The sequence below is a fragment of the Poecilia reticulata genome, chromosome 17 (assembly GCF_904066995.2).
Source record: "Poecilia reticulata chromosome 17, P_reticulata-male-v2, whole genome shotgun sequence".
Lineage (NCBI taxonomy): Eukaryota > Metazoa > Chordata > Actinopteri > Cyprinodontiformes > Poeciliidae > Poecilia > Poecilia reticulata.
This window is the reverse complement of record NC_088846.1, coordinates 1017535-1035987: the sequence shown is the minus strand read 5'-3', so window position 1 is coordinate 1035987 and position 18453 is coordinate 1017535. Positions and strand designations below refer to the sequence as shown.

The window sequence follows — 18453 nt, the reverse complement described above, 5'->3', positions numbered from 1 at the left end:
GGAATATGAGGAGTATAAATTATTAATGAAACATTTCAAGACATCAAAGTAAGGTACTAAGTTCCATGTTTCACATTCATTTGTTTTCTTTCTTTAGATGCAGCAGTTAGTATTTAAACACATTAGACACCCAGGCTGACTTCACTCCATCTTCAACAAGATGGTAAAACCTCCCTGGCAGCATAATGTGGGTGAATTTTCACAGCTCAAATATCTTACTTATCTTAACAGAGGTTACAAAAATCTATAATAAATGTTTACAAACATATTTTACCCACATATACCAACACATAAATGACTGATATTTGATAGTTGGTAACTAATTACAATAGCTCTACTGCTTCACTATTCTATGGATAAAACACTTAACGCTTCTGAGCTTCTGTTTTATGTCTACATGTGCAAGTACCTTGTGTGAAGTGTGTGTCTCCTCGTCTACACTGCGGTGTGCTCCAGGCTCCTTGTTGGGTGGCTTTAGGTCTGGAGGGAATGAAAGCTGCCACCATGAAGCAGTAGCTCTGTCCAGCATCCAGTCCTGAAACTTCTGCTGAGCTGGAGTCAGCAATCTTTTTTTTCTGTAAGGTAGAAATCAGACTTTTGACTCTCACTGTTGAAAACTCCTCCCAGGTGCTCCACTAAAAATCCACTTCAAACTAAACCTGGTGTATTATTTGTGGAGCAAAAGCTAGATATTTTAAAACATATTAGATCATCAGCTCGTGAACCGTCAGATAAGGCTTCTGCATGTTGGTGTTCCCGCTAAATCCTGAATATACCCAATTTGGTTGTCTTGGCCTTTTTATCGCAGCCTGTGGGGTTTTTCTCTGACTGGGAACGAGAATACAACCTGCTGAATGTGACAGGTAGCCAATCAGAAAGCGCGATGACGTAAGAACAGAAAGGAATCCCAAACAGCTGACATATCGCGAAACTGAGAGTCTGGTGGATATCGGAGATGATATGTGGAAATATTTATTATTATATGTAAAGGTCATTATTATATATGTTTATTATGTTTATTCAGTTAAAGATGTTAACTATGAAAAAACATATTCACCTCCAAATCGTAGTGCAGCAAATAGAACGGCTGCTCCCCTTTTATCCACCACCTTTTCTTTTTGTTACATCTTTTATCTCTTAAAATGACTCCACAAACTATCACTATTGTTTCTACATAGTCATCTGTGTTTGGTCATAATAAATTCCCGCTATGTCGGGGGTTTTACTGGATTATCCTCTGGAATCAGGATGTTTGTGAGTGGAATCGGTTCGTGTGGTGTGTTGCTCCTGCCGTGTGGCTGAACACGAACTGATCGAACCTGTTGTACTTTTATCAGTTCTGTGGTCACAGATTTAGAGAATCGACTGACAATTCTTAAATCTTTCCGTCTAAACGAGACTTAAGACTCACAAGTTCTACTCATCTCCTCTCGACCACTGCCCAAATGCTCTGACTCTGGTCGCTATGGTAACTATTACATATCCCTTCAAAATAAGATACAGATGCGCCACAAAAACGAACATTTTATTTTCGTGAAAATTTTAACTCACGATAATGACTAACGGAGCCCTGAGCTTGTTTCTCTGCAACCAGACGGTCCCATCTGGGAGTGATGAGAGACAATGAGACCTGAAGTGTTGCTTATATCCACAGCCTGCTTGGTCTCTACGTGGTGAAGCAGCTTCAAGCTTCATTGCCTCATTAGCAGCCGGTCGCCTCATGTTACGCAGAGCGGCTTGTAATGTGGGATAAATGCATTCTCTTGTCTCTTCTCTGGACCTTTTCCCCTTTGCAAAGAAACTTGCCAAAGACATCTGATCTGTTTCTTACTCATTTTGCTGTTTGTGGCCTCAGTGTTGGCGCACAAGTAACCGAGAGAATCCGGTTAAAGGATTTTCAAAATAAAAGATCCTCCAGACTCAAATAATACATAAAACGGAAATATTTAATTATTTATTGCGCAGCCCGGTACCAATTGGTCCACGGACCGGTACCGGTCCACGGACCGGGGGTTGGGGACCACTGCTCTAGATTTTTCAATAGTTATGGTCAACTGTGTTGAGCACCACACTGAGGTCCAACAGAACCAGCACTGTGGTTCTGCCACAGTCTGCTTATATGAATGCAACTGAACGCTTTGAAGAGAATATTCTCAAGACTGTGGTGAGCATAGAAACCAGACTGAAAAACATCAAAGCAGTTGGTCATCAGGAAGCTTTTTAACTGTTGAAACAGCTTTTTGGATCACTTTGGATCTATTTGAATGCCCTTTTTGTAACCTATGTATCTTCATATTTGTCTTCTTTTAAGTACTGTACCAGTGCAAAATCCTTAAAGACTTTATCAATTTGTACTGAATTTCTCATGTAATCTGCCCAACTTTGTTGTAATTTTGGTTTTCCCAATTCTAACTTTTGTTCTCTTGCTTGATTTAAGCCTCAACATACATTCATTCACTATGTCTGTTTTTTTTTATTTGTTGTACATTTTGGGTATATATACACTGCTCAAAAAATAAAGGGAACACTTAAGTGTTCCCTTTATTTTTTTCAGCAGTGTGTATACCAGGCTAGTGATGAATGGAAGGTTGGAAATTGGCTTGGAGTTTTGCAGTGGAACTACAGATCCAGATTGTTCTTTTTTATCAGTGGTGTGATAACTGGTGTTTATGTGGCAGTTTGCCCTGTAGGCACAAGTGCCTGAATCTAATTGGTTGTGGTTAACATGACGTTGTTGTTCTTCCGGTTCAGACCTCGGCGTTTGTTGGTGCTGCACGCCAGGTAAGGCAGGCTTCATCTCTTTCAATCAAGCTTATTACTTGTGATTTATTTACATTTTTTGTAGAACAGCTGCAGATTAATGTTCGCTCAAACAATGTGCTTAACGACGCTCTGATCGCCGATCCATCGCCTTGTGGTAAGAATCTTCCCACACTTGACGTTTGTTAGCTCAGCTTTTGCTGCGACAGACTGGCGACCTGTCCAGGGTGACCCCGCCTCTCGCCCGAAACGTTGGCTGGAGATGGGCACCAGCAACCCTCCCGACCCCACTGAGGGAAAAAGGGTGCAAGAAAATGGATGGATGGATGGATAGCTCAGCTTTTGTTGTGTATCCTGTACAAGCTCCACGTTTCCTCCTTCCTGTTAGAGGCACTACATAAAGAGCTCAGTGGTAAGTGAAGTGCTGGAGTTTGCATGCTTTCTGATTCCATTTCTAACATTTATTTTTGATAGCCGCTGCTGTTTGTCCTGCACCGGCTGTTTGTCCTGGACCGGCTGTTTGTCCTGCACCGGCTGTTTGTCCTGCACCGGCTGTTTGTCCTGGACCGGCTGTTTGTCCTGGACCGGCTGTTTGTCCTGCACCGGCTGTTTGTCCTGGACCGGCTGTTTGTCCTGCACCGGCTGTTTGTCCTGCACCGGCTGTTTGTCCTGGACCGGCTGTTTGTCCTGGACCGGCTGTTTGTCCTGCACCGGCTGTTTGTCCTGCACCGGCTGTTTGTCCTGCACCGGCTGTTTGTCCTGGACCGGCTGTTTGTCCTGGACCGGCTGTTTGTCCTGGACCGGCTGTTTGTCCTGCACCGGCTGTTTGTCCTGGACCGGCTGTTTGTCCTGGACCGGCTGTTTGTCCTGCACCGGCTGTTTGTCCTGGACCGGCTGTTTGTCCTGGACCGGCCGTTTGTCCTGCACCGGCTGTTTGTCCTGCTGTTCTGGATCATCTGTCGGCTGCCTACCTGTCGTCCTGTTTGCTGGCTTCATGCCCGCCGTCCTGGTCGGTGTAAAGCGGCTCCTATCCCTCGTCCAGTGTGGCTGATTTGGGCTGATTGGTGACCAGCTCGGACTGATCCTTCTAGTGCCGCTCTGACTGGTGTCTGCTACAGCGGACCGGTTCCTCCCAGGACAGACTCTTAATTTGGACTATTACTGCTTGATTGGTCGTGGACTGAACTGTATAATTGTATTGTCTGTAATTTGAATGTTTCTTTCCTTTATTTTGACAGGAACGGTCAGCTCGTGGTGTTGGTGGTGGACTTTCCAGGTGGTGGAACTGCTTCTGGTTTGGTGCACGATTTTCTTTTTTTACTGTTTGGTTTGCTGTTTCTTTTCTTTTAGGACTCTACCATAAATTCACTCCTATCTTTGAGTTGAGCTAGAACTGTGACTTGTAATGTGCGAGTGGTTTTAAACTAGTATTTTTGATCAAACCAAAACAATTGTGTAATAAAACTGTTGAATTGTGAGATTGTCTCAAGTCTCATCTGTAGCGGGTCTGTGTGCCTTAAAGGTAACTTTTTAAGTGGAGTCATTGCAACCAATTTCATCTTGATTAAAATAGTGCTTTTAAATTTAAGTTACCAATTCTTGCCACACTGCTCCCATCACACACACACACACACACACACACACACACACATATATATAAATACCAGGTTGGTGATGAATGGATGGTTGGAGACTGGCTTGTAGTTCTGCAGTAGGGAACTACTGATCCAGATTGCTCTTTTTTTATCAGTGGTTGATAACTGTCCATCCATTTTCTTGCACCCTTGTCCGTTAATGGGGTCGGGAGGGTTGCTGGTGCCCATCTCCAGCTAACGTTTTGGGTGAGAGTCGGGGTACACCCTGGACAGGTCGCCAGTCTGTCGTAGGGTTGATAACTGGTGTTTATAAAATCTGGGGGTAAAACACCTCTTTGAATACTATTTGAATGAGATTACAAGCAGAGCTTTCTTTAGGAAAGCTCTCTGTAGGATATCAAGACATTAGGAGGGAGAGCTTAATTCATGTATCATTTCTTCAAAGTTGTTTTAGTTGGCAGAATTGTGCTATTTTTTTCAGATTTGTGTGGATCTGGAAAAATCTACACAGTGCAGTGACTGTTCATCACTGCACTGATGAACTGACTGACCCTCTAATCTACAGAAGTAGCTCAGTAAAAAGTGTGCAAATTCATGGCAGGCCCCGGTGGTGAGTTTGGGTGCTACAATGACTGCAGGATTTGTTAGTCTCCCAAAAGAAAACCTTAAGAGGTTCTTGTTTTTATACACCAACAAATACACACAATCAACCATTAAAACATGATAAACTTTAGTGAATGCACTATGGAATAGAATAGACTATACTTTATATCCCCAAGGCGATCTATAAAAATAGGCCAGTAAAAGATTTGAGGGGCAAAGACAAGAGGATGATTCTCCAGAGTGATGATTGTTACTGAACTGAGGTTTTAAAAACAAGGAGGGGTTGACCATCACAGATGTTGATATAAAATAAAGTTTCTAAAGCACTGACATAGATACTGTTCTCAAATAAGCAGCATACCTCCTTTCCTGTGCTTCCAGACTTGTAGTAGCTGATCTTATACTTGAGATCATTTTTCAGAATGTCCTTGATGGTCTGCTGCTTCCCTCCCTCAGAGATGGAGGTCAGCGGATGTGTGATGTTGAGAATGACGGTGCCCTCATCAACATCCGTGAGGGAAAATTCCAAAGCGCTGATATTGCCTATGAGACAGCAGTGATAATGAGATGTTTTGTCTGGCTTAACATGTCAGGAATCAGGGAAAGTCACGTCACAGGTACAGAAGCTAAGTGAGTCCACATATCACTCACTCACTCACTCACTCACTCACTCACTCACTCACTCACTCACTCACTCACTCACTCACTCACAATGGTAAATATTTTTAGTGCTTACAATGTTGATTGAGTCAAAAAATTATAATGATCAGTTTGACGTGTTCTAACTTATTATGCTTGGTATCCGTGTCCATTATCTTCTTCAGACGTAAAACACAATAAAAATAGTTTTATAGATGTATACTAACATTTTGTGTAAGTATTCAGCTAGGAAAACACATCCTGATTATTAAGGATATGTTTTTGTTAGTGTTTAAAATTTGTTAAAAGATATAGTAGCAGTAATAGTAGTAGTTTCAGTTGTCACTTGATCAAATAGAACCTCACACTGAGCCCGGTTCTGGTTCTGCTGGAGGTACCTTTCTATTAAAGGGGAGTTTTCCTCTCCACTGTTGCTACATGCATGCTCAGTCTGAGGGATTGGCTTCACAGCAATCCCTCAGACTGAGCATGCATGTAGCCCCCACCCCTCAGGGATGGATAATCAATTTACAATTTATGTAGTTGATTTGGAATCTGTTGCATGATTGCTTTGAACTGACCATTTTTGTAAAATGCCTTTAGATTATGTGTTGTGAATTTGTGTTACGTAAATATTTTTAAGTAAGTATTTATTTTTAACTAAATGTACCATCTGCAACCTGTTCAGGGCATAACCCTGCTGGAGACGGACGGACGTGAACTTAAAAGATTGAACAGATTGGATATTATGCCAAAATGTGGTTTAGCAGTGCACTTTGTGTATTGGTTATGTGTAATCTCTTAGATATTTCCCTTTACAGAAGTTGGTTCCTGAAAGTGATAATTTGATAAGTGTCAATGGACTGGCCAGAAAAAGTGTAAATTTCTTGTTTTTAAGCTTTTGGAGTTGTCAGTTTTCATTTTCTTTTGAATAAATATAAAATGATTAAAGGGTCAGAGTGCGTTGACCATTGCATCCCAGTTCTTTCCCAGTTTAGAAATGTTTGAATAAATCTTGAGGAATGGAAACAGAAGCAGCAAACATAGAAAACCTAATGAGTGATACAATGTTCTACATTAGGGAGAGCAGAAGATAAGTTGATGAACAAAACTTTTAGTGTCTGTCCTTGACTTTCATGTTTCAATTAACATAATTGAAACATTATTTCTCATTATGAAATTAATGAGGAGAAAAGCTCTACGCTAAAGAGGCGGGGCCGGATTAAACATGGTCTTTGATGAAAAAGGGATTGAAGCTGGAAGGGAAGTTTTGTCATGAACCATTAATGGTTGAGAGGGGAATGTGGATTAGCCAGAAATTCAAAAATGGAAGAAAATGCAAAAGCTGTCAAGTGCTCACATGTCTGTGTGTGGGTGTTTGGTAATGCGATACCTACTCTCTTTGTAGGGGTTAAACATTGGGGCATAGGTGTGAGGGAAGTCATAGTCCAAGCCAAACTCATCAGCAAGGTGCTCAGAGTCTACTCTGATATCAGCTTCATAGTTCCTGTGAAGACAGAAAATTTCAAATGAAATCCCTTCAAGTGTTTATTAAAAGTACTTTTGTCTCTTCAGTTTTACAAGAGATGGTAAAAGTTACTTTAACTCATCATAATGAATTAATGGTGATAGAAAAGGCAAGTAAAAAATTTAATTATCCGAGAAAAAATATCTATAAAATAAACTGAAAAGTTTTAAATGTCATCAGTAAGGTCTCACTTGTCCAATGCTTCAAGCTCCTGAGTCAAATCACATTCAGTCTCTGATGTTCTGAAGCAGTGATCAACATCCATCCAGTTGTTGTGATTTCTGAAAGGTTTGTGACAAAATTAGATTTTAACAGAAAAAACCTCCAAACATGACAAGACAATTATTTTAGACCAAAGAAACAAACAGCAGATGTTGCAAACAAGAAGAGGTTGGATGCAGTCATTGTTTTGTAAGTCACAAGTAAATCTCAAGTCAAATTTTACGTGAAGTCCCTAGTAAACACATACAAGCCCCAAGTCAAGATAAAATCCTAGACTTTTGATTTCAAGTATTAAACAAGTCATTCAATCAATACTTTTATTGATTGAATTATTACTGGGTAATAATTCATAACATCTGAATTCCTAAAATAATTTTTAAAAGTGTTGTTGATTGCCTGAACAACCAGCAATAGAAGCTGAACTTCAAGATGTCTGAAAATTAGTAGCGGTTTTGTTTTTTTCTGGAAATATTTGCCAAAAAAATTAAATGGTCAGAAAACAGGAAAAAAAATATTCTCCAGAATAAAAGCCAAAATAAATCAATTTCCTATTGACATTGCAAATGTCAACCAACTGTAACAATAAATCCCTGATGTATAATACTACTTGATAAAGATCAAATCCTTAAATTAACAAATCAAATTATGTATTCATGTGTATCAAAACAGGTTTTGTTACAGTTGATTTTAATAGAAATGATCACTGCAGTATCTGCCGGTTCAGACCCAAAGTTCAGAGACTTCCCATTTACACGTTTGGCTCTCCAGGCAAGAAGGACTGAACGATGTTGAGTCTTTGAACAAGGAACAATGAGACTGGTACAAAAGCTGTTAATCCCAGAAAGCATTGAATTAACCTACTTTCAGTTTCTATATTCCTAATGGAGAATGAAATGGTGAGACATAGATAAGCTTGTGAGACCTCTGTCTTTGCTGGCGAAGTGACGCACAGCAACTTTGAAGTAACCATGGATACAGAGTACATAAAATTGGTGACTGTATTCCAGCCTGGACCCTGGCCTACTTAAAACTCTGCAGAGAGGGCGCTGTCTCTATTTCAGCTGCTGAGCTGACATTGCTACCCACCTGTCACTACTCCCCATGCTTACTGGAGCCCCGGAGCAGAGCAAAGAAACCATGGTCCCTCACATGTTGTCACTGTTCTGCACCAGATCAAGTTCACCCTACAGTCTGAGCTAACGTGGACCAGCCAAACCAGTGCCGCCACCTGGCAGCACTAACGCTGCGCTGGTGAGAGTTGGTAGTTTCTTGCGCGCCAACATTGAGCCCACAAGCAGCAAAATGAGTAAGAAACAGATCAGATGTCTTTGGAAAGTTTCTTTGCGAGGGGAAAAATGTCCAGAGAAGAAACAGGAGAATGGATTTATCCCGGACCGGTAGGCAGGGGCGGAGCCAGAGGGCGGGACGGGGGGGGGGCTGTCCTCTGTTAACCCCCCCCAGATGATTGACATGTAACAGCACCAGGTTATTCCTGTACATTATTTGGAATCATTCTAAGCCAACCTAATATCTAAAGAAGAAAAACAATAATAAATATATGAAAAGAAAATGTATAAAACTTTATATAAGTCCATGTGACATAAATAAATAGATTTTTATCAGGCGCGATACCAGCCTCCTTTATACTCATAACAACAAGCTGATATTTTTCTCCTGCATGTTTCAGTTGTGCTGCGCTGTGATGCAACTCAAAGGCTTAAGCACTTCATACCTGGTGGTTCTTAAAACACCAATAAGTTATTTACTGATCCTCCGCAAAAAGAAAAAAACCGAAGAGGGGCAGACAATGTTCGTAGTTTGGAGCAGAGATGGCGCTGGAGTTTTTTCGTTGCTCGTCAAAGAAAAAAATCATTTTATTTCCAATTTGTAGTCATCCAACAAAACATTTAGTATTTCTCTGTTAGAACGTTTTTGAAATCAGGTAAGATTTCACGAAATGACGTGATTAGAAGACGACAGAACTCTGATCGGTTCCTGACCCCTCAGCGGGAGAAAAACTCCGCAGAAGCGGATCAGCTGCTGGACGCTCCAAAGTCTCTGGTCCGTTAAAGTGACCAGATCAGAGATGATTCTCTGACAGATATTGTTCTTATAATGATTAATAATGAGCTCCACGATGTTCTCTGTGCGTAAAGTTGAAACTGTCTGAGCACCAAGTGGTCAGCTGATCACAGTCTGGACAGAAACCAGCGAACTGCTCTCTGTTCTGATCAAGATGAGGGTGAGGAGGGAATCTGACATATTAACTAGGTTAAGTTTTTTCTGGTTTTGTTTTTAAAACACCATTAACTAAGCAGTGTAACTATATATTGTATATTTGGCGTTTGTCATCTCATGTGTGATTAATTGGAGCATTTATTGCCCAGCGCTCTGCGCTTGTTCTGCCTAACGGATCTGCACTTTAATTTCTTTCCTCCCTCAACAGTCAGCTGTTATTCCTCTATTTAAACTACAATAAGTAGATCAACACAACTTGATCACACATTCTCTTTAGTTTTTCTCTGTGTGCTACAAACTCATTAAATGTAAACTCATGAGAAGCCCGAACCACCATCAGGCAAATCATTCTGGTCCGACCAGAACCTGTCAAATTACCTGTCAAAACATATTAACATAGACAATTAGCTGCATTTTTATGCAGTTTAGTTAATATTCACCCAATTGAATCCAGATCCCATCACACATAAGCAGATAAATGCATTTAACTTTTCCCCGTAGTGACACAAACCACTGACTGTGGCTCCAATAACTTATAACAAATGAAATTAAGCGACTCCACTTAAATGACATCTCTTCACCCGCTGGGGTCTGAACGCTCAGCTTCTCAAATTCTTCCTGGTCGCATCTGCAGAGAAACCTGCGCTGGTTTATGGACAGTTGGATCTGCCTGAACCAAACCGAACAATTGAACTCTAAGATTTTCTTTTTCTTTTTTTTTTTTTACCCTGTCAGCAGTTCGGGCGAGCGTTTTTGCCAGGATTTATTTTATTTATTTTTGCATGGTTTCGCTTTTCCAAAACGGACAGATGTTTCGTCTGCCGCGCTCCTTCTGAGCATCGCTCTCCTTCTCGGTGCGGAGGGTCACGTCTTCACCTCCATTTGTTAAAACTGCGGGGCGAGTTACGTCTAATTCTCCGCAGCGGCGGAGCCGCGTCCACATTGGTTGTGCAGTGCACTGCACATGGATCTAATTAACTTCTGCACCTTAATTTATTTCCTCAAAGTAAACTGCCGGCTCCTCTGTTTAGACTAACGGTTCTCAACGTGGGCGGTACCGCCCCCCAGGGGGCGTTCAGATGACGGCAGGCGGCGCTGGCGGACATTTTTACAAAAGGGGGGCGCTGGGATGCCTTTGGGGGGCGTTTGGTCGAAGGTAAACTTTACACCTTAAATCCACAACAATACCAGTTTAGACTTTGAGCAACTTGGTAAAACTGTATTGTGTAACATTAAATCATGCTTGGCTGCAGCTGTATCGATGGCAGCTCTTCTTCTATTCAGTGTTTGTAGCTTCATGGCGCAGCTCCGCTCCGCATCAGTTCAGCGTTACACGGGCTGATGACGCTGCTGTGATTCACTTTGTCTGGTATTTATGTAGGCTACATATGTTTTGGTAGTTATGTGATAATGTCAAAGCAGCAATTTATATTAAAAAGTGTTTTATTTCCGTTTGAAAGCTGCCCGCTTTCATGGAAGGACAACAGAAAATCGCTCTTATAAACATGTAATTACTTAAATCACGATGCCCTCACTTTGTATCTCTCTGAAAAATGAACCCATTTAAATAAAGAAATCCCTCCATGGGTGATGCCACTATAGAGAGTGTTCATTTTATAGCGTTAACACCGGAGCTGCAAGTGGTCCGACATGAAACGGGTTTGATGGAACAACGGCACCACAGCACTTTTAAATTTCAATAATCAGAATACTGAAATTGTTTCCGTTGTTTTAAAAAGTTTATGTCAGTCTGCCTTACCCCATCGATATGTTTCCCGACCGCCCTGCGCCTTAGGGAGTTAAAAAAAAAACACCGCAAAACTTTTTTCGCAAAATTCTGAAACATGAGAAGCGGGCAAAACGGAGCGACAAACTAAATGTGAATTATGGCATAAAAACAGAGAATCCGATGCTGAACAGTGAAAAATCAACACATGATGTGAAACACATGACGATTAGGAGGCGCAGCAGGTGATGTGTGAAGATTAATGGTGGTCAATAAATGATCAAATAAATTTAGCAACAGGAAAGAAACTAAAGTGGACATAGCAATAAACCAAGAGAGGATAAAACTAATCAAAGGAAACTAAATGGAAATGAATGAAGAACACAATGCAAAAATAAACTAAGAAACTAAAGTAAATACAGAGGAATAAACTGGTATGGCAAGACCTTTCTAGCAATAATTAATACAGAGACTGTATGGCAAGAATAAACAGACACTATTTCCAGATAAAAGGTAAAATAATATTGTTGAAGTGTCATGGGCAGGGGCGCAACTACACATTATTCAGGTGGATGCAAAAACATAAATCGGCACCCCCCACGAAGGAGCGTAGAAACATACATCCCAGACGCCGATACGTTTAGGGCAAAACTCGCTACATTTACCCCGTTATGTGCGCGAGGTGAAGGAGCGTAAGGCGCTGAAGTTTACGGGAAAACATAATCGGTGCGCCGATTCAAAACATCTACAATAATGATAGTAACATGAATAAAATAATTGTCAGTACAAAGTAGCTTACAAATTCTTTGGTGGGGGGCGGTGAGGGACCTGGATTAGGGCTAGGGGGGCGCTGGCCCGAAAAAGGTTGAGAAACACTGGTTTAGACTGTAAATGGACAGCTCCACGTTGCATTCTCTTTAGCTTTCTCTGTTCTGTACTGGAGCCTGGAGTTAAAGGCGCCGTTTCAACTAAAGGTTTGCAATGAGCTTCCTAACCAAGGTGTCCGGTACATAACTCTTCAACACACTGCCAGCTCCCGGTGAGAAAGACGCATTTAGTTCAGTGTCCATGAGATGATATTCAGAATGAATTTTTTTATTGATTGATTTTAGTTGCACCAATTAGTCGACTAGTCGATTCTTTTCTCTGCAATGACTTTTTTCTGGGCGACTAGTCACAATCAGATGACAAAACAGATTTTTCCAAGGAAATGAAAGAAGGTGGACTAGGTGAGTTCGTCAGAAAGCTCAAATTGTATAAAAATGTAAATAATTTAACAAAGAGAAACTGTAAATTACAGCATAGGATCCAGAGACTTTAGCCCGCGGTAGTCAGGAGTCCGACTCCCGTCCTCCATTCGCTGGACCCAGTGGCGCAACTACACATTATTCAGGTGGATGCGAAAACATAGATCGGCGCCCCCCACCACCCAACCTCCCGAGGGAAAGATCGTCAGGGTGAAGGAGCGACGCTCCCCCAGCTCCGCTCTCTCTGCTCCTTACAGTCAGATTGCTGTAAAATAAACTAGTGCCGAAAAAATCCATTAAAAAATAAATAAATAAACTACCGGAGTAATGTGCGACAGCGCGTCATGATGTCAGGCTTTTTTATCCCTCAACTTCACCCAACTGATCAGCGTCACCCTCCGTATTGAAGTTTTTAACCTGGCAGCTTTGCTCTTATAAAAATATGGTTTGACTACATCTGGAAACGAAGTCCAAGCTTCATCCGTAGGGTCTGATAGAGGTGATCTCTGCCACTGTCTGCATGTCGGTTCAGAGAGCCGCTGCTGAGTCCACGGTGCTTCCTGCTGCGCATCGGGCGGAAAAGTAGCAGGTGGTTTCGTTGAATTCAACTGTAACCAAACGGGATCCGTTCATAATACGTTTGGTTTGTCATGTTCCAAAAGCGCCATTGTGGTCAGTGTGATAATTTGACTCCTATACCAGTAGCTATTCATAGATCATCAGTATGAGCCGGTGTTTGGAATTTAAAAAAAAGTCAGACCCGACTTTGTGCAATGAACTTTTCTCCGCCGCTCACGAAGAATGGTGTGTTTATTGCTTTTAATTCTGCATAATAGACTCAGTAAAAGCGGGAGAAGGGGAGGGTGTCAATATTTGCCGTGAAAATAACTGATAAAGCCTCCAAGTAGTTATGAAGGGTTTTTGCGCGTACGTCACTGTGACGTCACCCCAACTAGTCGACTATTATCATAAAGTAGTCGACCTTAAAAAATATGTGGTCGTTCAACCTAATTTATATATATATATATATATACGGAAAGATTTAAGAATTGTCAGCCGATTCTCTAAATCTGTGACCACAGAACTGATAAAAGTACAACAGGTTCGATCAGTTCGTGTTCAGCCACACGGCAGGAGCAACACACCACACGAACCGATTCCACTCACAAACATCCTGATTCCAGAGGATAATCCAGTAAAACCCCCGACATAGCGGGAATTTATTATGACCAAACACAGATGACTATGTAGAAACAATAGTGATAGTTTGTGGAGTCATTTTAAGAGATAAAAGATGTAACAAAAAGAAAAGGTGGTGGATAAAAGACGACGGGAGCAGCCGCTCTATTTGCTGCACTACGATTTGGAGGTGAATATGTTTAACTGAATAAACATAATAAACATATATAATAATGACCTTTACATATAATAATAAATATTTCCACATATCATCTCCGATATCCACCAGACTCTCAGTTTCGCGATATGTCAGCTGTTTGGGATTCCTTTCTGTTCTTACGTCATCGCGCTTTCTGATTGGCTACCTGTCACATTCAGCAGGTTGTATTCTAGTTCCCAGTCAGAGAAAAACCCCACAGGCTGCGATAAAAAGGCCAAGACAACCAAATTGGGTATATTCAGGATTTAGCGGGAACACCAACATGCAGAAGCCTTATCTGACGGTTCACGCCCCGCCCCCCCGCCCCGGGCGCAGCAAAACTTCCAAGTCTTGACCGGGCCAGGCCAGGACCGGGCCAGGCATACCCATGAAACCAGACAGAAAACAAACTTTCTACTTGGTTTAAGATCTCAAGTACTTTCAAGTAAGGTGTTTCACGTTCAATTGAAGTTTTAAGTCATTGGTATGAAAGTATAAGTCAAGTCCTAAGTTTTTTGAGGTTTTATCAAGTTAAGTCTGAAGTCACAATTTTTTGACTCAAGTCATGGAATATAGATTCCAAGTCATGTGACTCTGCCCTGTTCTGCCTAAGTCTAACAGGCAACAACTGATCATTAAAGGCAGGATAAAGAAAATGTGTCTGCACTTACGTTTCAGAGTACAGGATGGTATATGTATGCTCAGACTCTTCAACAGTCCATTTGAGAATAGTTTGAAAATCTAGAGATGTCCAATGAACATTCTGTGCTTTGGGTACAGAAGTGTCACCTGGAAATATGAACAGAAAACATTTGTCTCTTTAGAATGAAAGCATTTTCTACTCCTTTCACTGAAAGTTTAGCATTATGATATGTGGCTTTACTTCTTGTGATTCTATGATCTTCCTTCCTTATTTTCTTCTGTTTGAGAGTAAAATACTCAAAACGTTATTCTTGATACACTTTCATTAAACATACATTCACCACCATTTATAAATTTAATGGTCAATTAATGGAAAAAAAAAACATTCAATAAATGGTCCAAGTTTACATTTTCTTGCTAAAAAACAGGTTCTGTTCACTTGGCAGTCTAAAAAAGTTAAAATGAGATCAGAGATGCTGTTCAACAATTTTATGTCCATGAAGATGCAGTGTCATCAAAGGTAAAGGAAAAATACCATAAAATGCACTATCTCTGTCTAATTACACATAAATATGCAGTATTTACCTTTAGTCTCCTGTGTTTTTATTTAAGTAAAACATAAATTTTATATTTCAGCTCCATGTTGGTTAATTTTTAACTTTTTTTGGCACCACTTGGGGTTTTTAATGTAGGCTAGTTGGGCAGTTGCCCAGGGTGGCATTAGAAAATTCTCAGATACTTTCTTACATTTTAATTGGTTGAATAGAGGGAGGGGCTTCGCAAGGGTGCCATTCATTTGAGAACCACCACTGACTGGCATTACCCAGTAGGAGGGGTTCACACAGGGCTGCGGTCAGGATAAGGGAAGCACTCTTGCAAACTTAGTGACTTTTCAAAGCCCTGTAGGACCTTTCTTTATTTCAAAAAGTGGTGAGAAACAAATCTAGCCGCTTTATTTTGTGTTACTGGAGACTGGCTACAAAAATCGCCAATCACTCTGCAGTTACTATCCTTACTGAGCAAGCAGTTATAGCTGCCATGAGCCCCTCCCACTTCCTAAACACTGCAATCAGTCTCACACAGCTGTCCTGCAGTCAGAGCAGAGGAGACCCATTCCTCTCCGTGTTCACATTGCAAAGAAATCCCATGTGCAAAGCTGAGAAACACTACTGATCAATGCTCACCATTCCAACTCCCACCTCACCATAGGGGTGTATGTCTGAGTTGAGATGATTTTATACATTAATGTGGGCTGTGATGTAGACATTTTCCAGGTTGTATTGTGGCAACCAATAAAAAAATTCAGCTGCAATGTACACCCTTCAACCCAACAGATCTGAGGTACCCAGAAAATACTGCGTTCTTTGGGTGTCTCAAAGTGTTATTGTTAATTTAGACAATTGTATTCTGCAGTATGCAACCTTTACAAAAATGTGTATTTTACATATTTGTTCAAACTGTCACCATGTCTTTCTGACAGTAAAATATAAGACAAATAATCTGTGAAAAGATCAAGCTTCTCCACCTCCTCCCTGAGCTATTAATGCCGTCTGAAGAAATGCACCCTGGTCACAAACAACCAATAAGAACCAGTAGGAGGGTCTTAGTGCTATCAATCAACCTCATCTACATGCTGCTCATTGTGCTAATTGCAGAGAAACAGCTTAGTGTTCCAGGAAAACTGTTAATCTGCCGTCATCGGTGGACATGCTAACTAGCCTTAGCATTCATGGCTGGCTCGGCTGTGGTGAACTAAATGTAAACTGTAAACCAAATCTGTAAACCTGTAAACCATTAATAAAAATTAGTAAACCATTAATCACTATGAATGATGTGTGTGAGATGATGTGTGTGAGGTTATTCTTATTCTTATTTATTAGTTTTATTTTATCTGTAAAGTGTGACACAAGTTTTCTTTTTTAGCATATGCACTTGACATACGGCAATTTCTAAATTTCGTTGTTCGTGTGACAATGACAATAAAGATTTATCTATCTATTATCTATTAAACTGACATCACTATTCAGTCAGTCATCTGTCTGGTTGTTTCTGATGGAGGTGTGTATTTTATGGCAGGTCGATAGGGAGAAGGCAGAGGATCTTAATTTTTTTTCCACAGATTATCTGCGTCACATTATACTGTCATGACCTGGTTATAGTTTTAGCAAATGTATAAAAGATAGTTTTTATACTGCATCTTTAATACTGATACTAATGTTACTATGAGACGATGTGGCGACAGTGGGAGGAGTTTGTCCTGCAATCGACAGGTTCCCAGTTCCATTCCCGCTCTTTCCACTTCTGTCATTGTGTCCTTGGCCAAATGTGTCTATCAGTCATACACTCTTCAGTCAGTCTGTCAGACTCTGTTAAACTGACTGAATGAAGTGTGGGGTCCTCTGGTCTTGATAAAGCACAAGTACAAGCCATTTATCAATATCTCCACCCACAGAGTTACAATCTGTTACAGATCAGTAAAACGGACTGATAAGTGCTGACCATAGTGTTTCATTTCTGCTAAAAGTAAAGCTTTTATCAGAATTTACTGTCTCCGCATATGAATCAGTGAAAAGGCTCAATAATAAGCAAGGTATCACATGCTGAAAATGTTAAGTTCCTCAGCATTCCTTAAACAGGCAGAGTAAACATGAACTTTTTATCCTGAATCGTATATGAGGTGGAACACCAGAAAGAAGAAAAGTTAAACAGTTCCTGAAGATAAACTAAATCATATAAGCTCTGACCGAAGGCTGTTTATTCACAGGGATACACTGGCAAGTCAGTAAACATTCAGACAATTCCCAACCTAATATTATCTAACTATGTATATAAAATGTACATCAGTGTTAAATTGCATAGGTTTGTAAACGACTGAACTTTTCTCTAACAGAGCAATAGACTAGTTATACTCTGTAATGGCATGGTATCCAACAGAAGTAAACCATAAACATGACAGTACCATTTCTAAGTGCACTGTGTGGAGTTTTCAGAGAGGCTGGTGGAGATGACTTGTACCAGAACAGAAGAAAACAATGATCTCATGACATACCTGTGGTCATGCTCCAAGTGGTCATACATGCTCCCACACACAGCAGAGTTTTTATACATGCCATGTTAACACACTAGAATCCGTTCCAAGGAAATCTGTGGTTCTTCATTAACTACCTGAGCCGAAAAGAAGCTCTTCTGGTTTTCAGTGGCTCAGACAGTTTCTGTGTAGCAGGGCAGAGAGCGTGGGAGCAGCTGTGAGGTGGAGCTAGGGGAACATTCAGGGTCCGCCTGCTGTATGCTGATTTTTTCCACATGTTTGCACATATGGGGCTCAGTCTGAATTCCTCCCTAAAAACATGTGTTGAAGAGCATGAATGCCTTATGACTAAGTGTGCACATTCATTTGAAAATTGGGAAACTTGAGTTTCAGTCATTTTTATGTCTGAAGAGGACTAAGAGATGACAAAGCAGTGAGCAACACACTGGAATGGCATGTACTCTGAAAAGGGATTGTGGTCTGGAAATTAAAACAAGCTATTCTTCTCATCAGTGGTTCTTTTGTAAGAAACAAACAGCTTGAGCTCTCGTTGCCTTGACAACCGAGAAGCTTTGTGGCCTGACCCAGATCAGACTCACCATAAACCACTTTGTTTATGGTGAATTTGTTCATTTTGTTCACATTAGCCCTTAGCCAGATAAGTGGGTCAAAAATGACTCGGTGAGGGTTCTTTTGCTATATCTTTTTAACAAAAGTTATTTCATATTCCAGGTGTTCCTCAAAAATGTGTTATTGAGATCATACCATTTAAAATTGAATCTCACCTCTGACACATTTAGCAGAATTTACATTTTCATAATACTATGCAAGCTTCCTAGCCTACATG

At 40.8% G+C, this 18453-nt stretch overlaps 1 protein-coding gene across 3 annotated transcripts in view; it reads right to left on the bottom strand.

The window, feature by feature from the left end:
* LOC103479234 (tissue factor-like) overlaps nucleotides 1-17841 on the bottom strand; it is a 48127-nt gene extending 30286 nt beyond the window's left edge. The window contains exons 1-6 of one of the 3 annotated variants that reach the window (XM_081598399.1): nucleotides 17628-17841; nucleotides 14608-14725; nucleotides 7317-7406; nucleotides 6995-7104; nucleotides 5320-5501; nucleotides 410-575 (exon numbers count right to left, since the gene is read on the bottom strand). In XM_081598399.1, the coding sequence (XP_081454525.1) occupies nucleotides 410-575; nucleotides 5320-5501; nucleotides 6995-7104; nucleotides 7317-7406; nucleotides 14608-14725; nucleotides 17628-17691 (730 nt within the window). In that variant the 5' untranslated portion in view covers nucleotides 17692-17841. The remainder of the gene's footprint in view (nucleotides 1-409; nucleotides 576-5319; nucleotides 5502-6994; nucleotides 7105-7316; nucleotides 7407-14607; nucleotides 14726-17627) is intronic. The other 2 variants (XM_008433548.3, XM_081598398.1) reach the window with 2 other exon arrangements.
* Between the last annotated feature and the right edge of the window lie 612 nt (nucleotides 17842-18453).